We start from the raw sequence: 23,122 nt of genomic DNA on the forward strand, positions 1-23,122 counted from the left end.
ACACCACACCTCTCACACACAAGCAAAACAGAAAAGACACTGGCTTCAGAAAGGTGTGCAGAAGACAGAGAAGGGGGCGGCAGAACCCACAGGGAAGGCTCTCCTGACCCTGGGCCAGAGGCCTGGCTTCAGCTATGGTTCTGAGAATTCCAGGTCCTTCCTGTGACGAAAAGTTCCTTGGGAGCCCAGAGTCATGGTGGTGCTCAGAAAATCAGATGAACAGCCCTTAAGTACAGCAAGGTACTTCAAAAGAGGGTTCCCTCAAGAGGACAGTTCCTGTAGCTTGACAAAAATGTCTGTGCACCCAAATAATCCCCTTGGAAAATGTGCCAAACGTCCAGACGCAAGAGCAACTGTGATTTAATATTTCGTGTGCAGGTGGAAAATATCCATTCCAGAATGAGGAGGGGTCGCCCACAGACCCTGAATTAAAAAAAAAAAAAAGCATTCTCATCTTTCCAGTATAACCTTGGCTATCTACCTCTCAGGTATTTTTAAGTCTTTTCAAATCACTTCCTGTTTGTGAGCAATGAGACGGAGATGTGTCCCTCCGGACACTTCACAATGGGGTTGAGGCTTCTCGGAGAGGCAGAATTTGCTCTGATGTCTGCCCCCAGCATTCCATTCTACATCCTAGCTGTTGTGTGCTCTTTTCCCTTCATTCACTCAACAGGCCTTTGTTGATGACTCACCATGTGTCAGACACCTTACCAGGGGATCTTTAAAAATGTGCGAGACAGACCTGTTTGCCCTTAAGAGGTTCTCCATCTTTCAGGCAAGATTAATGCTATGTGTCCACAGTGAGATCACTCGGGGCTCCCTGAGGACGTGGAACTGTGCAGGCTCCACTACTGTGTTCTGAATAAGTTCTGCTCTTTTCAAAATCCTTCTCACCTGGTTCCCTTTCCACAAAGGTATGAGTAAGAGGGTGCATTCGCTGGCGACAGTGCACGTGGCCATGACCACGCTGTGGAGATAAAGGTTAAAAAGCAGTCACCAGGATGAGAGGGGAGGAAATTCTGATTCATGACAAATATACACTCCTGGCTTTGTGCTGTTAATGATCTGTACCTGGACAATGCTGCCCAGATTGCTCAGGGGGCAGCCCTGCCTCTGTTAGCCTGTAAGGAGAGAGAGAGAGAATGGTGTGCCAGGACCTCTAGCCACTGTAAATGAGCTAGAAACTCCAGAAACATGCGCCACTTTGTGTATCTGGCTTTATGGGTAGTAGAGAATGAATCCCAGGCCATTAGGCTTTGCAAGGAAGCATCTTAACCACTGAGCCATGTCTCCAGGCCTAGGTATGGTTTCTCAAACTCATCACTGAATTTCATTTGGTCTTGGCAGTTTCCTATGAGGGAAGGGCAGCCCAGTGTTCAGCAGCATCACTGGACAATAGCATCCTTCCTTACCCAGCCCAGTGATGACAACCAAAAATGTCTCCACACCTTGCCAAGCACCCCAGGATAGAAGAAGGAAGGGTGTAAAATAGATTCAGTTCTGAACCATTCTAAGAATCAGGACCTGTAACAACACTTTATTCATGAAAGAGGCAGCTTGGTTGTAGGAACAGTGCACATCTCTGAGGCCTGTTCTGCACACCAGGCCACTTTTGGGAACTCTCACATGAGTCCTGGGGGAAGAAAGAGTTGAACCGCATAAGGAACTGGAAAGACCAAATGCAATTCATTGATGAGTTTGAGAAACCATTCCTGGGACTAGAGAAAGACAAAGAATCTTCCTTTACAAACTATAAAACTATGAGGGGTGTTGGCAAGCCCCAAGCCAGGACTTTGGGGAATTCAGTGTTGGCACAGTGTGGGGCACCAGTGATGGGTACAGCGATGGCAGCATCCTCTGTGGGATTAGCAAATGCCACAACCTCTGCTATTATCAGAAAGATAAATATTGCTTCTTGTTGCAATACCTTGGTAGGCAATGAATGCTAAATATGTCTGAACATGCATGAGACATTGCTGAAGATACCAAGAAAGACTAGGAGGTTCAAAGAAGGCTGGTGGTCTCATAATGAATGAAAGCAGGAAAACTATGTTTATTGCAGTTATGGAGACCTGTTTTTATAGCTTATGCCGAGCAGTGGCATATGGAAGCATCCTGCTATGGTTTGAGTGAAGTTTTTCACCTAAGAATTTGTATGTTGGTACCATGGCCTTCAGTCGTAAGGACATAGGGAGGCAGCGTAACCTTGAAGAGGTGGCGTATTGTGCAAGATAACTGGGCCACTGGAGGAATTTGTTTAGTCTACGAGACCTTAGGTGTTTCACACGGCTGGTTATAAAAGTCGAGGACTAACTCGGGCATCGTCGCACATGCCTGGAACCCAGCACGCGGGAGGTGGAGGCACAGGGTTGAGCTCAAAGCCAGCTTCGGCTCCATGGCAAGTTCCAGGCTAGACTGCATTGTCTTTGTGGCAAGACCAGGTCCTAGAAAAAGAGTGTGAAGGAGTCGGGGAAGCGGAGGAGAGGAAAAAAAGGAAGAAAAATAAAAAGGAAAGGGAGGGGAGGGGAAAAGAAAGGAAAGAAGAAAAAAAGCACAAGATTGTTCTTCCCCTGTCCTTCCCTCTGGCTCAAGTTTCATGATGAAATCTCTCTCTGATGGACTCTCACCATGAGGTTTGCATCTGAGTAAACCTCGAAAACTATGACTTAGATAAACGTTTTTGTTTTATTTTGAGGCAGCACCTTACTCTGTAGCTCAGGCTAGTCTAGAACTTCACTCTGTAGCCTTAAACTTGCCTTAATCCTCTAGCCTCAGCCTTCCAAGTGCCAGGATTATAAGTGCGAGCCACCATACTTGGCTTAGTAAACTTTTGTTTATATATACTTACCCTCAGGTATCTTATTATAGCAACATAAATCAGAATGATACACAAATTCAATGTTGCACATACATTCAGTGAGTTACACAGTGCATTATTATCAGCTGAGTGACATTAACAAAAGTTCCTCCGGGAGGATAGTCATCCAGGGTTGCTCAAGACTTTCCAGGTTTTAGCAGTGGGAATCTCACAGGGAAAGGAGATCTTTCAGTGCCAGACCACTGGGACAAGGGATCAATCTGGCTTCTGTGGGGATTTTTCAGTTTATCAGAAGGAATGGGGAGTTAAAGACAAATAATGTAGTACAGGATGAGCGTGTTATAATTGGGTAACAGAGGATAAGGAGCCCAGAGGATGCCAAGAAAGGGTGGCTAACTTCTCATGGGTGATGAGTTCAAGGGTATGTGGGGGAGATAGCACCCCAGGTCAGAAGGCTCCACACAGATGGGGAGGAGAGAACCACTTTCACAGCTAATAAAAAGCTTAGCTATGAGAAAACCACATCACCGTTATTTTCTAAGGCAATTTCCTACTCAACTAACGTGGCAGGAATGGGAAGGAAATCTGCTTTGCTTTAAAGAGTGTTCCATGCAAATGAAATGGTACACAATTGCCCAAATCTACCTGTGTTTGCTGACACAACAGGAAGGAAATTTCCCAGCCACAGGGGAGTTGGGAAATACTGGAAAGGACAGGTTTTACCCTGGAGAGAGTTATAAGGTGTGTGTTAGGGCGGGGGGGGGGGGGATCTGAAATCTGGCGGTAGCAACAGTTTTCTGTTTTTGGTTTGGTGGGTTCTTCCCCTACCCCTTCCACCGCATGAACTAATAGACAATTCTCCTATTATTTGGACAGTCACTTCACTGCTAAGAAATGACAATGAATTCTGAGCCTCATTGAGGAAATTGGGAGTTACTCTCCAGGTCATCCATTGCAAAACAGAAAATGAGATCAGGCACCAACTGACCATGTTTTCCTCTGGGATAAATGTTTCTCAGTCAGTGATCTGTAAGTTTGAACTAAAAGCCAGATTCTATTCCTCAAAGAAATACCCTTATGCAAGTAAGCTAGATGATAAAGACTGGTATTTCTCAAGTATGTTGGTCATATGACCTTGGTGAGACCCTCATATTTGAATAGTGAAATAGTTCACAAGGAATAGTGGATGGAGCTTGGGTAGGGTGGGAGGACGGCACCATGCAAAACAGAATGCTTTCTTTTGGGGAAGCACAGAGAAAAATAGGAATCCAGGGATAGGGATATGGCTCAGTTGGCAAAGTGCTTGCCATGCAACCATGACCCAAGTTCAGAACTCCATTACTCACATAAAGGCCAGGCACAGTGGTGTGTGCATGTAATCCCAGAGCGGCAAGGCAGAGATAAGAAGAACCCTAGGATTTGTTGGATAGCTAGCCTAGTTGAATTGATAAACTTTAGGCTCAATGCAAGACCCTGTCTCAAAAACTAAAGTGGAGAGTGATTGACAAAGACGCCAAATGTCAACCTCTAGCCTCCACATGCAAGTGCATCCATTCACATGTAAACAAACATTGATACATATACACCACACACATACGCATACAAAAATAATAGGTAAATGAATAAAAATAAGAATCCATCTCTATTACAACCCAACATTTGGTGGTATGTGGACTTATTGCCACCTATATTAAACTAGCCAAATGTTGAAGGCTGATTTCAGCTAGACATTTCATAGTCACTCCTCCTTTAAATTTTTTTCCTGAAATTTCCATAACTGTTTTAAAGGTTCTAGGTCACAAAATATAAAAGAGATTTTCTAAAGAAAATTCAAGGAAAAGCTTTCCTTGATGCCGCACTAAGATATTGTCAATGCAGGGGCTGGAGAGATGTCTTAGCAGTTAGGGCATTTGCCCAGCACCCATGTAAGCCAGATGCACAAGGTGGTACATGCATCTGGAGTTCGTTTGCATTGGCTGGAGGCCCTGACGTGCCCATTCTATCTCTCTGTCTTTCTCTGTGTGTGTGTCTGCCTCTTTCCCTCTCACTCTCTCAAATAAATAAAATAAAATAAAAAGATATTGTCAATGCTTGATGGGGATGAGAAGAGCCAGAAGAAGGAAACAAAAGAATACATTAAAACAAATATAACTCACCAACTTAAAAAGCAAACCAACAAAAAGAAGGGTTCTCAGTCTAGCTGGAAGTCACCAAAATAAAATGCAAGCAAACTCGGAAAATCTAAAGAAAAGGTTTGTTTTAAAGAATCATGAAGAATTTTTCCATAAAAACCTTCCCCCCCCCTTTTTTTTTCCTAGGAGAGGCTCAGCAATGAAGAACCAAAGACTTATCACTTTGTTAGTATGATATTCTTCCTGTTAATAAACAAAATATGCAAAGAAATAACAGAGAGAGCTTGAAATCCCAACCACAGAAGCTGATGGAAACCCAGCAGCCCAGAGCAAACCTGAAGATAGTTTCAAAGTCAAAACGAGGTGCTGGACATAAGTAGAGAGGAGGCAGGGTAAGCCAGTACACTGCTGAGCCAGGGGGTGCACGTGAAACGGGCCTGGATTCCAGCCCCCTGAGAAAGCCCCCTCAGTCCCTGGCCACAGGTAAAGGAATCTGAGCATCCCAAGGGGTGGGAGATACTCATGGGAGGGAAAATGGACTGTGAGCCTATAGACAGTGGCAACAAGGAGTGTGTCTCCTTGTTTAGGAGACAATCTAGAACCCAAGATGGGGTTACCCAGTGCCTGAGCTGGGGGGCGCCACCAAGACCAGAGCGTTCCACGCACTCCCAAAGGTACAATGGGGTTCTGCTTCTCGTGAAGACGGTGGTATCCATGCTTTGCTATCAAAATGCTTGCGCCTCGCAGAAATACCATTCATTTGGTGCTCAGTGTCTCTTACACTGAGGCCCATGGGGTCTGCTGCTGGAAACGAGTTTGCCTCACCTACCACAGGCTCCTGTTTGTTTAACACTAATGGCTGACATAAAGCAGCTTTTGTTTTCCCCCTTTCTCCTTGTCTTGGAGGAAGTTCAGAAACTCGTATCTACGTGGAGTTCTGACTGTGTCCTGTAGTCAGATCTTCCAGGGATATTTCTTTCTTTCCCACATTGGGACTGACCCTTGTAAAAATGGTTTCATTAACCTTTCATTTCTGCCAGTGCAAGTAACATTTAAGGTTAGTTAATATGACTATAATAACAACAGAAAGAAAATATCAATAAGGTTATTGGTATGAGTCCATTGGTATCAGAGGAAAGGGTGATGCTATCACAAGGGGAAGCATCACAAGTTCAATGACCACATGACGAGGAAGTGGAGGTATCAAGAAGGAATGTGGGGGTCACACAGAAGCCTCAGGATCTCAGTCTTCCATGTCAGGATCCTGCAATGTCTGGCAGGAAGAATGTTTCAGCAGGATGCTTCCATCTTTCCTCAATGAAAGGGGAGAATGAAGGATGTTCCATCCTAATTAGGATTTCTGATCTGACCAAACATTAAAAAAGAGAGAGAGAGAGAGAAAGAGAGGATACAGTGCTGGGGAAATGGTTACTTGGTAAGATGACTTTTTTTTAGGCAAGTCCAACAGGCTGCCTTTTTTATGTGAGAGTGAGACACACACACACACACACACAGAGAGAGAGAGAGAGAGAGAGAGAGAGGGAGAGAGAAAGAGAGAGAGAACCAGGCAGAGAGAGGGAGAATTGGTGCACCAGGCCCCCCAGCCACTGACATCAAACTCCAGAGGTGTGTGCCCTCTTGTGCACATATGTGACCTTGTGTGTTTGTGTCACTGTGCACCTGGCTTAAGTGGGACCTGGAGAGTCGAATGTGGGTCCTTGGGCTTTGCAGGCAGGCGCCTTAACCGGTAAGTGGTAAGCCATCTCTCCAGCCCAGTAAAGTGACTTTCTGTGCCGGTGTGAGTACCTGAGTGAGTCAGATCCCCAGGCCCCACCTAAAGCCAAACACAGTAGCTCACGTCTGTAATCCTAGGGTTCCTATGGTGAGATGGAGAAGGGAGGCGAAGACAGCATTTCCAGAAGTTCATGGGCAAGCTATCCAGGGACAAGCAGCACTACAGAAGGGACCGTGGTGAAGCAGAGACCCTGTCTCAGAGAAAGTGGAAAACGAGGACCAATACCCGAGGTTGGCCTCTGACCTCCACGCATGATTCATGTGTCCACACTCATACCCAAACACACACAGACCTAACAAAAAAGTGGATGCAACAGAAGCAAAGAAAGAATGCTTCATGACATTTGTCAGAGCACAAATAGAAGGGATGAGCAATACTAAGGCCAAATGAAGTATCTTATGCCACTCCCCCACCCCACCCCAGAACTGTTAAATGCCCAGCCAGCAGCTCGGACCCCTCTGCTCACTTGCACAAGCAGAGGTCAGTGAGGGAGGGAGAGCAGTAACCCAGCAAGGCTGATTATTAGTTCCAAGCCGCACCAGAAGGTCCACTGTGACAGCCAAATGCATGTGCTCTCTGAGAAAGCATCCATCCCAACCAGAAGGTGAGCCCGCATAGTTCCCTATCCCTGGCTCAGAAGAGTCAAGCAAACTGGGAATCTCCCACACACTACATACACAGCCCAGCTACGCACCTTCTCCGCTCACTCTTTCACACCGCAAACAAAGCAAACGGAGGGGCTGGGAGATGGATTAGTACATCAGACATGTCATATAAACACCAAGTTCAGATCCCCAGTGCCTAGTTAGGCTCTGGGTAGGTATGGCAACTACCTGTAGTTCCCAAAACAGGGACAAGACCTGGGGCAAGTTGACTAGTGATCAGTGAGCTATGGGTGCAGCTGAGAGACTCTGCTTTGATAAGTAAAGGGGAGAGTGATTGAGGAAGACACCAGATATTAACATCTGGCCATTAAACATGCACACAAACACATGCATGCATACTCATATACACATGTGAGTCCACATGCATACAAACATGCATATACACATACATGTATACCACATATAACACACACAGATGCACACACACCACACACATATGCACACAAAAGAAAATACATATAAAATAAAATTCTGTCCTCAAAATACAGACAGACAGGAGTGTAAATGGGATTGTATATGTAAGTAGAATAAGAGATTACTGGGGGTAGAAAGGCCTAAGTGAGGTCAGGGAAAGAGACTGAGTAAAGGAAAGGTGGCTGGGCTGGGGGAGCTAATCAAAATCTAAGAGGGTATGAATAAGTCATATGGAAACCTACTTTTTTGGACAATAGCACATTCTGAAGCCACAGGTTGTCACTAGAAAATTTTCAGTGCCGGGGATGGGATACCTTTCAGTGAGTTGTTGGCCAGGGAGGAACCTGATGGCCCCCAAAACATTATACACCATTTGCCAAGGCTCTTGATTTCCCACCAGGAATAGATAGTAAGACCCTATTGCTGAAGACTCCACATACTTAGGCTGCAAGGTCTCTGAGAAATCCTGCTGGAACTGAGCTGAAAACTTCTCTACAGACCAGCTGAGAGAAAGCTGGAAAAAGCTATGCTTCATGCAGTTCCACGGGAGGGAGAGAAATCACCAGTGAAGATACTCAACAGTGGACACTGCAAGCCTTAAATTTGGCCTTAAATTTGGCCAGCCAGGCCAAAAGAGCCAATGGGTGCAATAGTGGAATGTCTGTTATGGGGGAAACCAGCCACTCTCTAACTGGCCATCAGGCCCAGTCCATGGGAGGGAATATATGCCTGGTATTGAAACCCTATAACAGGGGAAGTCATATACCCTAGGGGTGCAATGTCTGCTGCTATCTGGCTAAATGTATATACTATGCTCACCAAATTGCCCAGTAAGCAATTCTCTTAATGTTCATACCCTTTTATTAATGCTACTCTTACTTTTGGTTAGAAAACTTTTCTTTTAAGATGGTGTTGACCTTGGGATGACTTAGAAGGCTTCATGGTGCTGGGAAGAAGTGACAGAGGAGTGCTCAGCACTGCAATATCTCTACCACACCTTCCATGGCTCAGGGTCCATTGCGGAAGAGGTGACAAAAAGAATGTAAGAGCCAAAGGAAGGGTAGGACTCCTTACAGTATGCTCCTCCAGACACAAAATGCCCTGGATATCCATAACCTCACTAACACTACCTACACAAGACCATCAGAATAGGAGGAAAAGATGATGACATCAAAATAAAAGAGGGGCTAATTGAGAGAGGGAGGGGTATGATGGGAAGTGGAGTTTCAAAGGAGAAAGTTGGAGGAAAGAATTACCATGCTTTATTATTATAATTATGGAAATTGTCAATAAAAAAGAAAAAAGGAAAAAAATAAAAGATACAAAGTGAACTAAGGAGAAGCTAGATTCCATGTCAAAGCAAACCTCTGGTTAGATCTGAGTCACACGAGGAAAGATGGAAGGAAACAGCACAGCAGCTATATACCTCAGGAGCGAGAGAGAGAGAGAGAGAGAGAGAGAGAGAGAGAAAGAAAGAGAAATAGAAACAGAGAGAGATTGATTTGTGAAATGGTAATTGAAGCCCAAGTAAACCTACTCTGAAAGAAAATATGACTTGATGAAAATAAAATTTCTTACAAAGATTTCACACTTTAACAAAAATGTGAATTCAATAAAAAACATTAAATGAAGAAAAAAAATTTAAAGTAAAACCAGATAGATTGTTGCCCCAAGAAATAAATTGTTGGCAAAATAACAGAAGTATTGAGTTGGAAATAGCTAGATATAGAGTATTCATACTGAAAAATCAAATTATTGACATTGAGTTAAAGCTTAAGTGGATGCATCTAAAAGATGAAGGCATTCGAACTCAGAGAGAAGGGGCTGGAGAAATGGTTTAGTGGTTACAGTGCTTGCCTGCAAAGCCCAAGGACCTAGGTTTGATTCCCCAGGACCGACATAAGCCAGATGCACGAGGTGGCACATGCATCTGGAATTCATTTGCATTGGCTGGAGGCCTTGGCATGCCCATTCTCTATCTGCCTCTTTCTCTTTCTCTCTCTCAAATAAATAAATAACCACAAAGTCTCTTTGAACTGGAAGAACCCACAAATCAATACCGCGAGTATATTCCAGACAAACGGCTGGACAGCAATAGACGGCAAAAGGTGACCTATCCTATTAAGTTATTATGATTCAAGACTAAAGAAGGGATCCTTTCAGGCCCTCAGGCAAAAGTAAGTCCTTTTTAGGAGAAAAAATTAAAATGTCCTAAGGTGTCTGCATGGTTTTCACACCCTAAGTATGCCCAAGTACTTTCCCAGACAAGCTTTCCTTAAACTGTAAAGGGGACAGGTAACAGCTCCATGTTCAAGCACTTTAAGGCACTTCTTGACAAAACCTTTTGCCCATTGAGTATGACTAACAACCGAGGAATGGATGTGCTATTTTAAGAAATCAGATAAACACACCAGATCCATGTAAGCACAAAACTAGGCCTTTGCAAAGCATTGTAAGGGCCACATACCCCTAGCAAGGTACAACAGCAGATGGCTGAGGAACTTGAATGTGCAGTCTGTACTGATCCTCTTTGTTAACTGTAATTTGTCAGTTTGTCTGCAACTAAAAGCTGTTTTAAAAATATGTACTAATTCCAACCATATTTTGTTTTACAAAATCATTTTGTTTTAAAGCAATAGAGATATCTCTTAGGAGCTAGTATCTCTCACGGCGATGGAATTTATAAAAGTTCAGCAACTATTGCTATTATATTTCAGATTCTCTACCATAAATTTGAGCCAAGTAAAACTTAATTGATTAATTAGGAACAGCATTAAAGGATATCTCGTGTGGCATTAAATTTTTTGCTAGCCAGTGAAATATCCTCTCTGCATCTATGTAAAGAACGGGATGTGAAATGGTTCGTTTCATGTTCACAGTGGTTTGTGGTGGGAACTCCAGCCACTTTTTGAGTAATTTGTTCTCTAGGAACTGGGAAGATGTCTCAGTGGGAGTGCCCGGTGACAAGAGTCCACTCACCAGGACCCAAGGGAAAGCAGGACATGGCCCGCATGCCCGTCACTCCAGTACTGGCGGAGGCAGAGATAGGAGGACTACTCGGGCTCATTGTTAAGCCAGTCTGACTTAAAAATGCAGAGCTCATGGGCTGGAGAGATGGCTTAGCGGTTAAGCGCTTGCCTGTGAAGCCTAAGGACCCCGGTTCGAGGCTCGGTTCCCCAGGTCCCACGTTAGCCAGATGCACAAGGGGGCGCACACGTCTGGAGTTCGTTTGCAGAGGCTGGAAGCCCTGGCGTGCCCATTCTCTCTCTCTCCCTCTACCTGTCTTTCTGTGTCTGTCGCTAAAAAAAAAAAAAAAAAAAAAAAAAAGGCGTGCACCACCATGCCCAGGAAAAAAAAAATGCAGAGCTCAGCAGGGCGTGGTGGCGCCTGCCTTTAATCCCAGCACTCTGGAGGGAGGCAGGATGATCACCATGAGTTCGAGGCAACCCTGAGACTACATAGTGAATTCCAGGTCAGCCCGAGCTAGAGTGAGACCCTACCTCGGAAAAAGAAAAAAAAAAAAGAAATGCAGAGCTCCAGTTGCAGTGAGAGAGATCTTATTCCTGGAAATAAACCAGAAGAGGACTAGATAAGTAGACTGAACGTCCTCTGGCCTCCTTACACGTGCACACAGGGGCACGCATCTGCACACGCAAGAAAATAGTTTATTACTTGCCTAAACATCATATAATAGCAAGATATATTACACAAATTATAAGCTCCAAAATGATATTTCATTGAATTTTTTTTTTTTTTTTTGAGGTAGGGTCTCGCTCTAGCTCAGGCTGACCTGGAATTCACTATATAGTCTCAGGGTGGCCTCCTAAGTGCTGGAATTAAAGGCATGCACCACCATGCCTGGCTCATTGAATTTTTAAACAAAATGTAAAACATAGGCTAGTTGTATCAAAATGTACAAAACAGGGAAAAAGAAAGAGCCAGGCGTGGTGGTGCATACCTTTAATCCCAACACTCAGGAAGCAGAGGTAGGAGGATCTTTGTGAGTTTGAGGTCAGCCTGAGACTAATTCCAGCTCAGTTTGGGCTAGAGTAAGACCCTACTTAAAAAAAAAGAAAGAAAGAAAGAAAGAGAGAGAGAGAGAGGGAGGGAGGGAGGGAGGGAGGGAGGGAGGGAGGGAGGGAGGGAGGGAGGAAGGAAGGAAGGAAGGAAGGAAGGAAGGAAGGAAGGAAGGGAGAGAGAGAGAGAGAGAGAGAGAAAGGGAGGGAGGGAGGGAGGGAGGGAGGGAGGGAGGGAGGGAGGGAGAAAGAGACAAAGAGACAGAGAGACAGAATGGGCACTCCAAGGCCTCTAGCCACTGCAAACGAACTCCAGACACATGCACTACCATGTGCACCTGGCTTACATGGATTCTGCGGAACTGAAAATGGATCCTTGGGCTTTGCAGGTAAGTGCCTTAACCACTAAGCCATCTCTCCAGCCCCATAATGTCATTTCAGAGCTAATAGTTTCCAGGTTTGAGTTGGAAAGGACTTCACACACAACATCTAGTATTTAGCAAACGGTCCTCATCTCTTCTCCCAGTAAATTCAAAGTCATATTAAGCACATCTAAATATTTAATCGCCCAGTGCAAAATAATAACTGTTTTTTCTTTCTGCTACGTTGGCTAATTGTCCTAACCCCTTGTCTTTAAATAATCCCTTTTTGACTGATTGGAAATATCACATTTTTACTATGTTCTTTCCTGCAATTAAACACCCTTAGGTCCCCTTAGGTACTCCACACTGCACCTTTTCAGACACTCCACATGCTCAGAAACTCTTTGGTCTTAGTAAAAATGCTCCGTTTAGCCTCTCTACAAGCCCTTGTCATTTGCTCTAGGAGACTAGACTGTCTTTGTGCCCAGTGTCTCTTGCTCCATCCGACTCTGAGTTAATAGCTCCTTTCTCCATGAAAGTGTCAGATTCTTACCTTTCACATATGAGTGGAGTCTCTCTCTCTCTCTCTCTCTCTCACACACACACACACACTCACCCTATAAAAACATCTTATCTGAGAAGCGGTCTTCCACTCTTACTTCCTGTGTATATGCAATGATGAACACATGCCTAGTGGAAACCAAAATGTCATGCCTTCAGATTTGTATGCATACGTGCGTGGGTGCAGTTTTGGGCATGTGTGTGTATGCACGTTCATACCTGTGTGAGTATGTGGGTGCGTGTGCTCATGTAAGCAGATGTGTGTGGAGGCCAGAGGACAACCTCCGGTGTTGTTTCGCAGGACCTCTACCTACCTTTCTGGAGATAGAGTTTCTCACTGACCTGGAGTTTGCTAATTAGGCTGCATTGGCTGGCTAGCAAGCCCCTCCCCAAAGCAGGGATTACAAACACATGCCACCACGCTGGCCTCGTTTTACAATTGTTCTGAGGATTAAACTCAGGTTTTCATGCTTGCAAGATAGGCATGTTGCCAACTGAGCTGTCTCTCCAGCCCCATGTGCATTTGCGTGTGTGTGTGTGTGTGTGTGTGTGTGTGTGTGTGTTAGACAATACTGTCCATTTTCTGGTTTCCCCTGGCTGCACCTCCCAATGCATAGATGTGTCTGGATTGCAGACACATGCGCCACTCTCTGTCTGGCTTTACCTGGGTGCTGAGGATCAAAGTCAGGTCAGCAGACTTGCAAGCAAGAGCCTTTAACCCTGAGTCATCTCCCCGGCCACGAGCCCCATAAACTGGTTTCTCTACGAGAAGCTGACTAACTCATGTGCTTGGTTAACCTCAGACAGAATGCTAACTTAGATATGAAAGATGCCAAGATCCGCTTTTGCTCAGTCAGGGGTTTTAAGTTGTGCACGTAAAAACTCCACTAGTTCAGGTGACAGTAAAAGTCCACTTGGGCTTAGTGAATAGCTACAGAAATGAGTCCTTGAAACCTTCCTGGCTTGGTTCCAAATTTTATCTCTAAGAGGATGTAACATAGAACAAAAAAATAGACTGTGATCCAACCTACGCCAGCCGCAGCTGGAGCAGGATAACAAAGGAAGCCCATCTTGGCCGCTCCTAGCCCCGGGCCATTCTCCTGTCACCACAGGCCAGCTCCTCCTGCTCCAAAGATTTAGAATGTCACTGACTTGCCTTTAAGAGTCTCAGCTCTTGCTGTTCCCAAATGTGAGCTCCGCCTCAAATTAGAAGCGAACATAACATGCACTAGGTCCTAATGGAAGGAACGCCTGTGTGGCCTTATTTTCACTTCTGAAAGGAAGTGCGCTTCTCAGGAGTTTTCTAATTGCTTGGGGAAAGGCAGAAACAAACAGTAAACTTCGTATGGAGAACCCAGGGTGGAGCGCACAGAGAGAACGGGCCTTTGCACTTTGTAGAGAAACGAAGATGATGGTGGGAAATGACATCAGAGGTTTAACATGCACCATAAACATCACGTGCAAACAAACCAACCTGAAATTCTGCATGAATTGCCGGAACTTGTCCACTCTTCTTGCCAGGGGGACTATAACGTTGATAAGCGTGTGAGCCATGTTGAGTTTTTCTTGTTTCACTTTCATGATAGGGCCAAATGGTCGAAATAGGACAAGGCGTTTGAATTCGTGTTTGTGGTCCCCTTTGAAGGTGAGCTCATACAAAGTGCCTTTATCTTTTTCTGTTCGGTAGATCCCTGGGAACGGAAAGACCAGGAAAAACAGTTTTAAAAACGGGAGCCATTTTTATCAACATGATCTACCTCAAAATGTCTTGAAAAATTAGTATTAAGTCACATCCAATAATGATTTGAAAACTCAAAATGTAATTAGCATGCCAACAGAAATCAAAATTCCATCAGCTTAAAGGTCACACTTACAAAGCCTTCATAGCTGCGTCTGTGGTCCCCACGTCAGCCCAGTGTGACAGTAGTCCCACGCTGTGCATTTGGGGTAGTTCTTGCTTTCAGGCATGATAGTCTCCCATCAGGAAAGTCTTTCTCACTGTTGCCCACATACTATGCATTTAAATGGTTGTTACATCAACTTTGTAGCCTATTTCTCCATAGGCCACCTAATTATTTTAATTATGTCATCTAAATCTGATTTCACATCTCTTAATTTCATGTTTTAGGTGTTTATGGACCATTTATATTTCTTCTTTTGAAAACTTGCCCATTTTGTTTTTGGCATGGGTTCTTGTCTTTTTGTATGGCTTAGTGTTTTGAGTTCTTTATATATTCTCCCTATTAAACGTTTGTCAGATGAATAGCTGGTGAAGATTTTCTCCCATTCTTAGGTTGTCTATTGACTCTGTACATAATTTTCTTATCTGTACAAGAGCTCTTTAGTTTCATGAGATCCAATGGTTCAGTATTTGTCTAACTCCCTGGGCTACTGGGGTCTTATTCAGAGTCTTTACCTACACCTGAGTCTTAAGAGTGTTCTCCCAATTTTTTCTTCTAGTCATTTTAAGAATTTCATGACTGTTAGTGAGTTCCTTGATCTACTTGGAGTTGATTTTCATGGAGGGTGAGAGAAGTGAATCTAGATTCATCCTTCCAATGTGGATATCCAGTTTCTCCAACACCACTTGCTGAAGATACTGCAATTTCTCCAGTGTGCATTTTTGACCCCTTCATCAAAGATCAGGTGGCTGTCACTACTAGTGCTTGGACCTGGGTTAGCCTATCCCATAGATCTGTGTGTCTGCTTTTGTGCCAGTGTCATTGTCTTTTTATTACCATGGCTGAGGATATTTCTGGCTATTTGAGGCCTTCTGTACTTCCATATGAATTTTGGGACTTTTTTTTTCTAACTTTGTGAAGAATATTGTTGGAATTTTGATTAGAATTGCATGGCATCTATATATTGCTTTTAATAAGATAGCAGTTTTCACAATATCGATTCTCCCAATCCATGAGCATGGGAGGTCTTTTCATCTTCCCATGCCCTCAATTTCTTTCTTCAGTGCTTTGACATCTTCATTGTACAGCTCTTTCACTTCTTTTGTTAGGGACATTCCAATATATTTAATTTTTTTTTTTTTTGGTAGCTTTTGTATGTGGTACTGCTTCCCTGATTTCTTTTTCCATGATTGTCATTGGTATACACGAGGTTACTGATTTTCATATGTTGATTTTATATCCTACCACTTTGCTGAAAGAATTTTTCACATCTAGGAGTTTTTCTCTTTTTTGGGGGGTGGAGTCTTTCAGGTCACTTATGTTTAGAATCATGCCATCTGCAATGTAAGTTATTTAAAACCCTCTTACGATGGCTCACCAAAACCCACACCTACCACCCAGCCACCATGGGCAAGCACCCACCCTTGCACACCTGCCCAGAGAAGGCTCTCGCAGGAGGTCTTCTGCTGACATAGGGGACAGCTCCTTCTTCAGGCACCTTCGACATGGGGACACAGAGGAATGGGGAGAAGGTGGAACAGGAGCACTCCGAGGCAAGAGTGGTTTAGCCTGCAAGGTGTCATAGCACATGCCAAACCAGACCAGCTGTGCTACGCAAACGCCTCTGCTGAGCAGGTTGAGCATCTCTAATTGGAAAATATGAAATCCAAAGCTTGTGCACAGACATGATGCTTACATAGTTTTGAATTTTACAGCATTTTAGATTTCATAATTTCTGCTTCATCTGGAAAAAAACATGTATGCAAATGTTCCCAATTGTAAAAAAAAACTACAAAATCTGAAACATTTCTGGACAGCAGTCACCTAAGATAAAGGATCTGTTTCTTACAATATTTTAAAATAGCTATCATTTTCTTTTCTCCTTTCTTTCTTTCTTTTTTTTTTTTTTTTTGGTGTGTGGTAGGGTCTCATTTTAGCCCCAGGCTGACCTGGAATTCACTATGTAGTCTCAGGGTGGCCTTGAACGTCCAGCGATCCTCCTACCTCTGCCTCCCCAGAGCGGGGATTAAAGGTGTGCGCCACCACGCCCGGCTTCATTGTCTTACTATGCAATTTAAATATCTAGATGAGACTGCAGTGAGCTTAGATTTTTCTCAGACAACTCACTGGCATCTGCATTCCCTTCTTTTCCTCCACCGATGCTTGCCTTACTGAGTTCAGTGTTTTGGCTGCCGGCGGCGGCATCTTCATTCCTGTCTCTCTTACTCAGGGGTGTACTGTGGGACCCAGTGCTGACTGGGAACATCTCTGGGAACACAGTTCTATAGGGCAGTCAGTCCGCCTGTCTCTCTCTCCCCACCACTCTCCCTTTCTTCCTCTCTAGTGATAGAGATGGCAACGCAGGATCTCTTGATGCTGGGAGAGTTTTCTATTACCGAGGCTAATCCCCAGCCCTGAGGCAAAGCCTATTCCTTTTGCAGTCCAGGAGCTAACCCGGCCTGCTTCTCTGTCTATGTGCTGTCCTTACTTTGGAAACCAGGATGATGGATGGAGAAGTAATGTACCACTCTTTACCCTCACTCAACACAAATGCACACCAGATGCAGCTAAGCTTCACAGGGCTGCCTGAGCCCTCGAGTCTCCCATGTGTAACACTATCTGCACTCTCGAGAGTCCCACCCATCCCTGTTCATCGTCTCTACATTCACCCCGGCCTTTCAACCTTTCCACAGGGAGTCCGTGTCCCAGCTGGATAGCTAGCTGCAATCAAAGGTTGACCAACGTTCCAGCCTCCAACTCACACCGCAGGTGTCCTTGTGGCCATTGAGCTGCCTTTGGTAGCACTACTCTTATCCAGCTCTAGCCCTTGCCAGCTTCCAATGGCCATCAGAATGGCCTCAAGACCGGACATCTCGTCATTTATTGGCTCAGGTGAGGTCTGCGCTGCGGGCAAAGTGGTTTCCACTGAGCACACGCACCCACACCTCCCCGTGGAGAAGCGGGGGTCCTCGCTCACTGCTGGTGGATGTGAAGCAGCACAGCTGCTGTGGAAAACAGCCTGGCAGTTCCTCAAAAGCCAGCCACGTGTTCACAGCCATGTCATTTGGCACAGTTCAGACAGAAACACTAATGTGAGCAAAGAAAACGTGGTACATTCATACAATAGAATATTACGCAACTTAAAAAAGAAATATTCTGCCACGCGCCGCAACAAGGATGGGTTTTTAGGGCCGCACAATGGCAAACATCACATAATTTCACCTATATGAAGTTCTCAGAGTAGTTTAAGTCATAGAACATAGAATGGAGGTGACCAGGGGCTCAGGGAATGGGAGGGGGGGTTATGTGGCTAATGGGTATGGAGTAGTTTCTTTTGTAGCACTGGGGATATACCCAAGATTATGTATATATATGACAAGCAATCTACCACAAAACTACTTCCCAAGCCCCAGAGTTTTTATCAGGGATGACATAAATATCCTGAGGATGCAGCATTGTGATGGCCGTATGTGAACATGCTTAACATTCCTGAGCTGGTCCGTGATGGTCATTTTTACGGTATGTATATTTTCCCAGCACACTGTTCTCTGGAAAGATCTTATGCTTTCTCCTCCCCCTCACCCCCACCGGCCGCACACAAACAGCTCAATCTCTACCTATCAATTCCTATCACATTTGCAATCCAAGATGACTCTTGACCCTTTCTGACACTTTTATCTGGCAGTCTTTAAGTGTTCATTTTCAGAACTACTTTTCTAGCACCTGAGAATATACAAGGACCTTGGAGATCATCTAGTCCAGACTGATGGGCATCTGCCACCCAGAGCTGCTGTCTCCGATCTGCCTCAGCTTGCTTGTAAATGGCTGCCTGGGCCACAGTCCTGCTGGAGGGCTGCCCCTAGAGTCGCTCTTCATATGCAACGCTGGCAAGCAGGATGTGGAAAACATCATCTGAGACAGCAGAATACACAGCAAAGCTTGTGGTAAAACGCACTGTACGTGGCTCAGTTACCTACCAGTGAGACTCGTGTGTGTACATGTGTTGTGTGTGTGTGTGTGTGTAGTCCCCTTTATCGAATAATTTTTACAGCTGCTAAGTGAGCTATATGATTCCCCCCCCCCATGGAAAGAGTAAATGTTGACAAGTGTAATTTTAATGAGGAAACAAGGTTGCCATTCACAAGTAAAATAAGAGTAGAGTTTTCAGTGTCACCAAGGGAATGGGCTTAGTATCCCAATGGAATTCTAATGTCAGAGGAAGGTGCTCAAATCCTTTACATTAAATGACATAGTATTTGCATATAATCTGCATACAGTTCCCGGTATACTCTAAATCACTTCTAATAAGTACCAAATACAAAGCACATTTCACAGAATTGGTTGTTATTTTTTAGGAAATACTGACATTAAACATGTTCAAAGCACCTGTAAGTTTTTAAAAATCTTTATGGCCTATGGTGGACTTGGTGAATGTACAAAAAACTGTCAATGTGGAGAGGTGACTATTTGGGGGGAAAAATCTGCATGGGCAGAAATGCTGACAGTAGTAAATAGTTGTAAACTGAAAGTAGAGGACCAGGCAGAACATTTTATTTTTAAAAATATAGATATCCAGGTTCATTTCCTGTAAGAACCCATCCCTGTGAAGACATCACTGTGAGAATGAACCTTTTTTTTTCTCTGTGTTTCTAGAACAGCATATTATATTCAGAAAGAAAAATAGGTAAGTGCCTGAGAATGATTTTATTCTAAAATAATATTTTTTTTCCTTTTGCTATTTATTCCTTCAATTATCTAGAAAATTCTGCTCAGAGAACATATGTCATTTGCAGACTAAGTAGACAAATGAGACATCACTGTGCTGCAGCTGTCTCTTGGCTCTGTTTCTGCAGGTAAAGGAGAAGCCCATGGCCGCTGGGACGGAGAAGCAGGAAATGGCCTGCATCCCAGGGCACAGGGAAGTCCTGGCTCCACTCAGAAAACGGTAACAAGGTACCCACCGTGGGGCTCTGCCTCCTTCGCTGGACCTTGGAATATTCCTTACCATCCCTTGTACCACACACACACAGCCCGCAGCAGCTTCTGAGCATACCCTGACTCAAGTTTATCTTCATCCCCGCTTTCATTAAAAGATTCTTTCACTTGATAAAACGTGTTTTCACTGACTGATGTACTTGCTGGGGAAATTCACAATTCATCTTTTTCTCAGGCCTATATATCTCATTTGCTGTGTGCTATTCATCTCCTAGAGCCAAAAAGATAAGTCTAATAGCTGGGTCTCAGTCTAACAACATTTTCTGAGAACCTCATTCACATAGAGCTGTTTTTCACTTCGTCATGCCTACAGAACCGCAATGTGCTCGCCAGGTTACGAAGGCTGTCAGGTATTGGGCACTAAGCAGAAAATGAAGGCCTGTGGCAATTTGGTGTTGCAGCAGGCTGGGCTCCTTTCAATGGGCCTCTCAGCCTCACATAGTTCATATTCAAATGTCAGTTTTATATTTAATGGCCTTTCTGATGGATATTACTTACCATGGATCATGTTCTGTAATAGAACTCTCAAGATGGAGGCATGCAAGAACTTGGCTTCTGATTTCAACCTAGATGTGCAGGTAAGCAACATAAGTAAAAGTATTATGATAAGCACACAGCGGGACCAGCCGAGGCATAAGAGCTTCTGAAGGGGGCGGGCATGTCCAGCTGGCGGAGGGCACGGACAGTCTGACCGATGTGTCACCAGCTTGGAGACTAAGAGAGTAATTTATGACTACAAATTCACAGAGGGCATGCTGAAGAGAGATAACAGCATAAGATAGTGACAACATAACAAGCTTGTTGTGTTAGGCAGACCTGAAACAGTCAAGCAAGGCTAAAGGGCAAGAGGCAGGTAAGTGTGGGAGGGAAGCTGGGGAGTCCAGGAGGGCCATGCCACGTCATCCTGGAAGGTGTGCCGTTGTCTTGGACCACAGCGGAGCCAGTCTGGTATAAGAGATGAGATCTTTGGATAATCCCTTCCCAGCGGTGCAGAGCATGGGTGGATGACAAGGAATGAGATCAGGAACAATGAGGAGGGAGCCATCTGGGGTAACAGGAAATGGCACTATGATGAGGGAGAGAGACTGGGAAGTAGCTAGTTTGTGACCGGCACAGGGGTGGAGGCAGGTAAGGTATGTAGTATGATTCTAGCTACGGGGAAAGAAAGGGCTTTGAGTGATGCTTTGACATGCTGACTTGAGCAGTGGGTGAGTAGGTTTGAGGTCACCAGATAGGCTTGGTAAAGGCATATTGGTTTGGGAATGCTCACCATATAAATTAGAGCTGCAGGTATAGACAAATCAGCCAACAAGAGTCTTTAGATCAAGAAGGAGCCTAGTATGTCCAAGAGCTGTCTTCGCTCACATCATTGAGACAATGTTCACAAAGCCAAGATGCAGAAGCAGAATCAATGTCTTCCAATGGATGAGTGGATAAAAATATGTGGAGTGTGTTACATACAAAATAGAGTACTATTCAGCCTTTAAAAGGAAGAAATTCTATCATTTGTGACGACATGGATGTAGCTGGAGATGGTGATGCTAAGTAAAGTCAGTCAACGCAGAAAGACACATGTTGCAAATATTCACTCATGGTATCTACATCAGTAATTCATAGGGGCAGACAGCAGGATGGTGATTCCCATGGGCAAGAAGATGGGAAGGGATGGGAAAAGGGAAGGTGAGTGTCAACTTGTATGAAGTCTCAGACTAGAGAAGTTTTAGTGACCTAGTGCTGTGTATAGTGACCATGATCAATCATAACATATAGTACAACATTGTTAAAATAGGATTTTTAATGCCGTCAACACATGCACACACACACACACACACACAAGATAAACTAGTGAGGTGCTGAGCATATTAATTAGCTTAATTGAATCCATATGCATACAAGGATCAAAATATCACATTCTGTAATAGAATATACATGTTTATTATTGGTCACTTCAAGATGCATGGATGGAATGATGGATAGATACAATGACAGAGGTGAGAACCTAGGATGGAGACTGGGTTATGCAACCCTTCGGTCACAGAGCTTATGGATCTGCAAAAGAGGCTGCCAAGTCTCAATGACAGGATGCCCAGAGGCAGAAGGCCCCAACATCAGGGAGATCAGAGGTGAGAGACAGGGCTTGCTCAACAGTGCATAAGGTGTGGGCAAAGTTGGCCTTGTGAATGAGACAAGAAGGCAGTCACAAGAGGGCATGCTAACCATGGCTTTAGGGACATGGCAGGCCTACAAGCCAGCCAGTCTGTATTTGATTCAAATGCGGATAAGAACTACGGTGAAAGTAGAGGGCTGAGTTACTTTCATCTCCTCACAACTGCTATGTGTATTCTTGCCTCAAGACCTTTGTTCTCTTCTTCCCTCGGCCTGGGGTATCTTTCCCCCAAGTTTAAGCATTGCTAGAGCCTTCTCACTATGCAGGGTCTCAACTCAAAAGCTACCTCCCCACAGTGGCCTCCTCCACGTCGCCCCCTACGCCCACTCCAGCCGCTCTGCCACCTCGTCCGTCCGCATAAGCTCGTCCTCCTTTCTTCACTGCGCTCTCTCTGAATGGCTTCACCCACCTGCTTGCTCACTACTCTCCCTCCACTGGCAGGTCAGCTCCCCAAACACCAAGGCTCTGCTTCCACAACCCGGCGAATAGTTGTGCAGAAGAGACAGTAAAGAAAGAGAATGCTCTTGACTAAACAGAGAATAAGAATACACGACAGAAGCTCGAGGAAGTGACAAACGTGAAAAAGTGTCTTTGAGATGACAGGTGGAAGGCCCGGGAGGGAGCTCCATTGGTAAGAACTTCCTCTGGAAGCATGCTGACTTGAATTTGATAACCAGAGCCCACGTAAAATGCTGGGCTTAGTGGCACATGCCTACCATCCCAGCAGTGGGAAAGGGAAGACAGGGACTGCTGGAACTCACAAGACAGCTGGTCTGGACTAATTGATAAAACCAGTAAGAAACTCTGTCCCAAAGAGATACATAGGGCTGTAAAGAAGGCTTAGTAGTTAAGGAGTCTGCCTGCAAAGCCTAAGCACCCGCAACCCACGTAAGCCAGATGTACAGGGTAGCACACGTATCTGGATTTTGCAGTGACTAGAGTCTCTGTTGTACCCATTCTCTCTCTCTCTCATAAATAAATTTAAAAATTTAAATAAAATTAAAAAGACACTGGAGGGATGGCTTATCAGTTGAGGCATTTGCCTGCAAAACCAAAGGACCCAGGTTTGATTCCCCAAGACCCACGTAAGCCAGATGCACAAGGTGGTACATACGTCTGGAGTTTGTTTACAGTGGATGAAGACCTTTGCATGCCCATTCTTTCTATCTGTCCCCCCCCCAAATAAATAAAATAAATAAATTTAGAAATAATGAATTTACCCAGCACTTGGGAGGCAGAGGTAGGAGGACTGCCATGAGTTCAAGGCCACCCTGACACTACATAGTGAATTCCAGG

The 23,122-nt window shown here is 44.6% G+C and overlaps 1 protein-coding gene across 5 annotated transcripts in view; it reads right to left on the reverse strand.

Moving 5' to 3' along the window:
* Csgalnact1 (chondroitin sulfate N-acetylgalactosaminyltransferase 1) overlaps positions 1-23,122 on the reverse strand; it is a 176,197-nt gene that overhangs the window by 30,680 nt on the left and 122,395 nt on the right. For all 5 annotated transcript variants that reach the window (XM_045131866.1, XM_045131863.1, XM_045131865.1 and 2 more), the window contains one exon: positions 14,238-14,454. In XM_045131866.1, the coding sequence (XP_044987801.1) occupies positions 14,238-14,454 (217 nt within the window). The remainder of the gene's footprint in view (positions 1-14,237; positions 14,455-23,122) is intronic.

Source organism: Jaculus jaculus, chromosome 12 (assembly GCF_020740685.1).
Source record: "Jaculus jaculus isolate mJacJac1 chromosome 12, mJacJac1.mat.Y.cur, whole genome shotgun sequence".
Lineage (NCBI taxonomy): Eukaryota > Metazoa > Chordata > Mammalia > Rodentia > Dipodidae > Jaculus > Jaculus jaculus.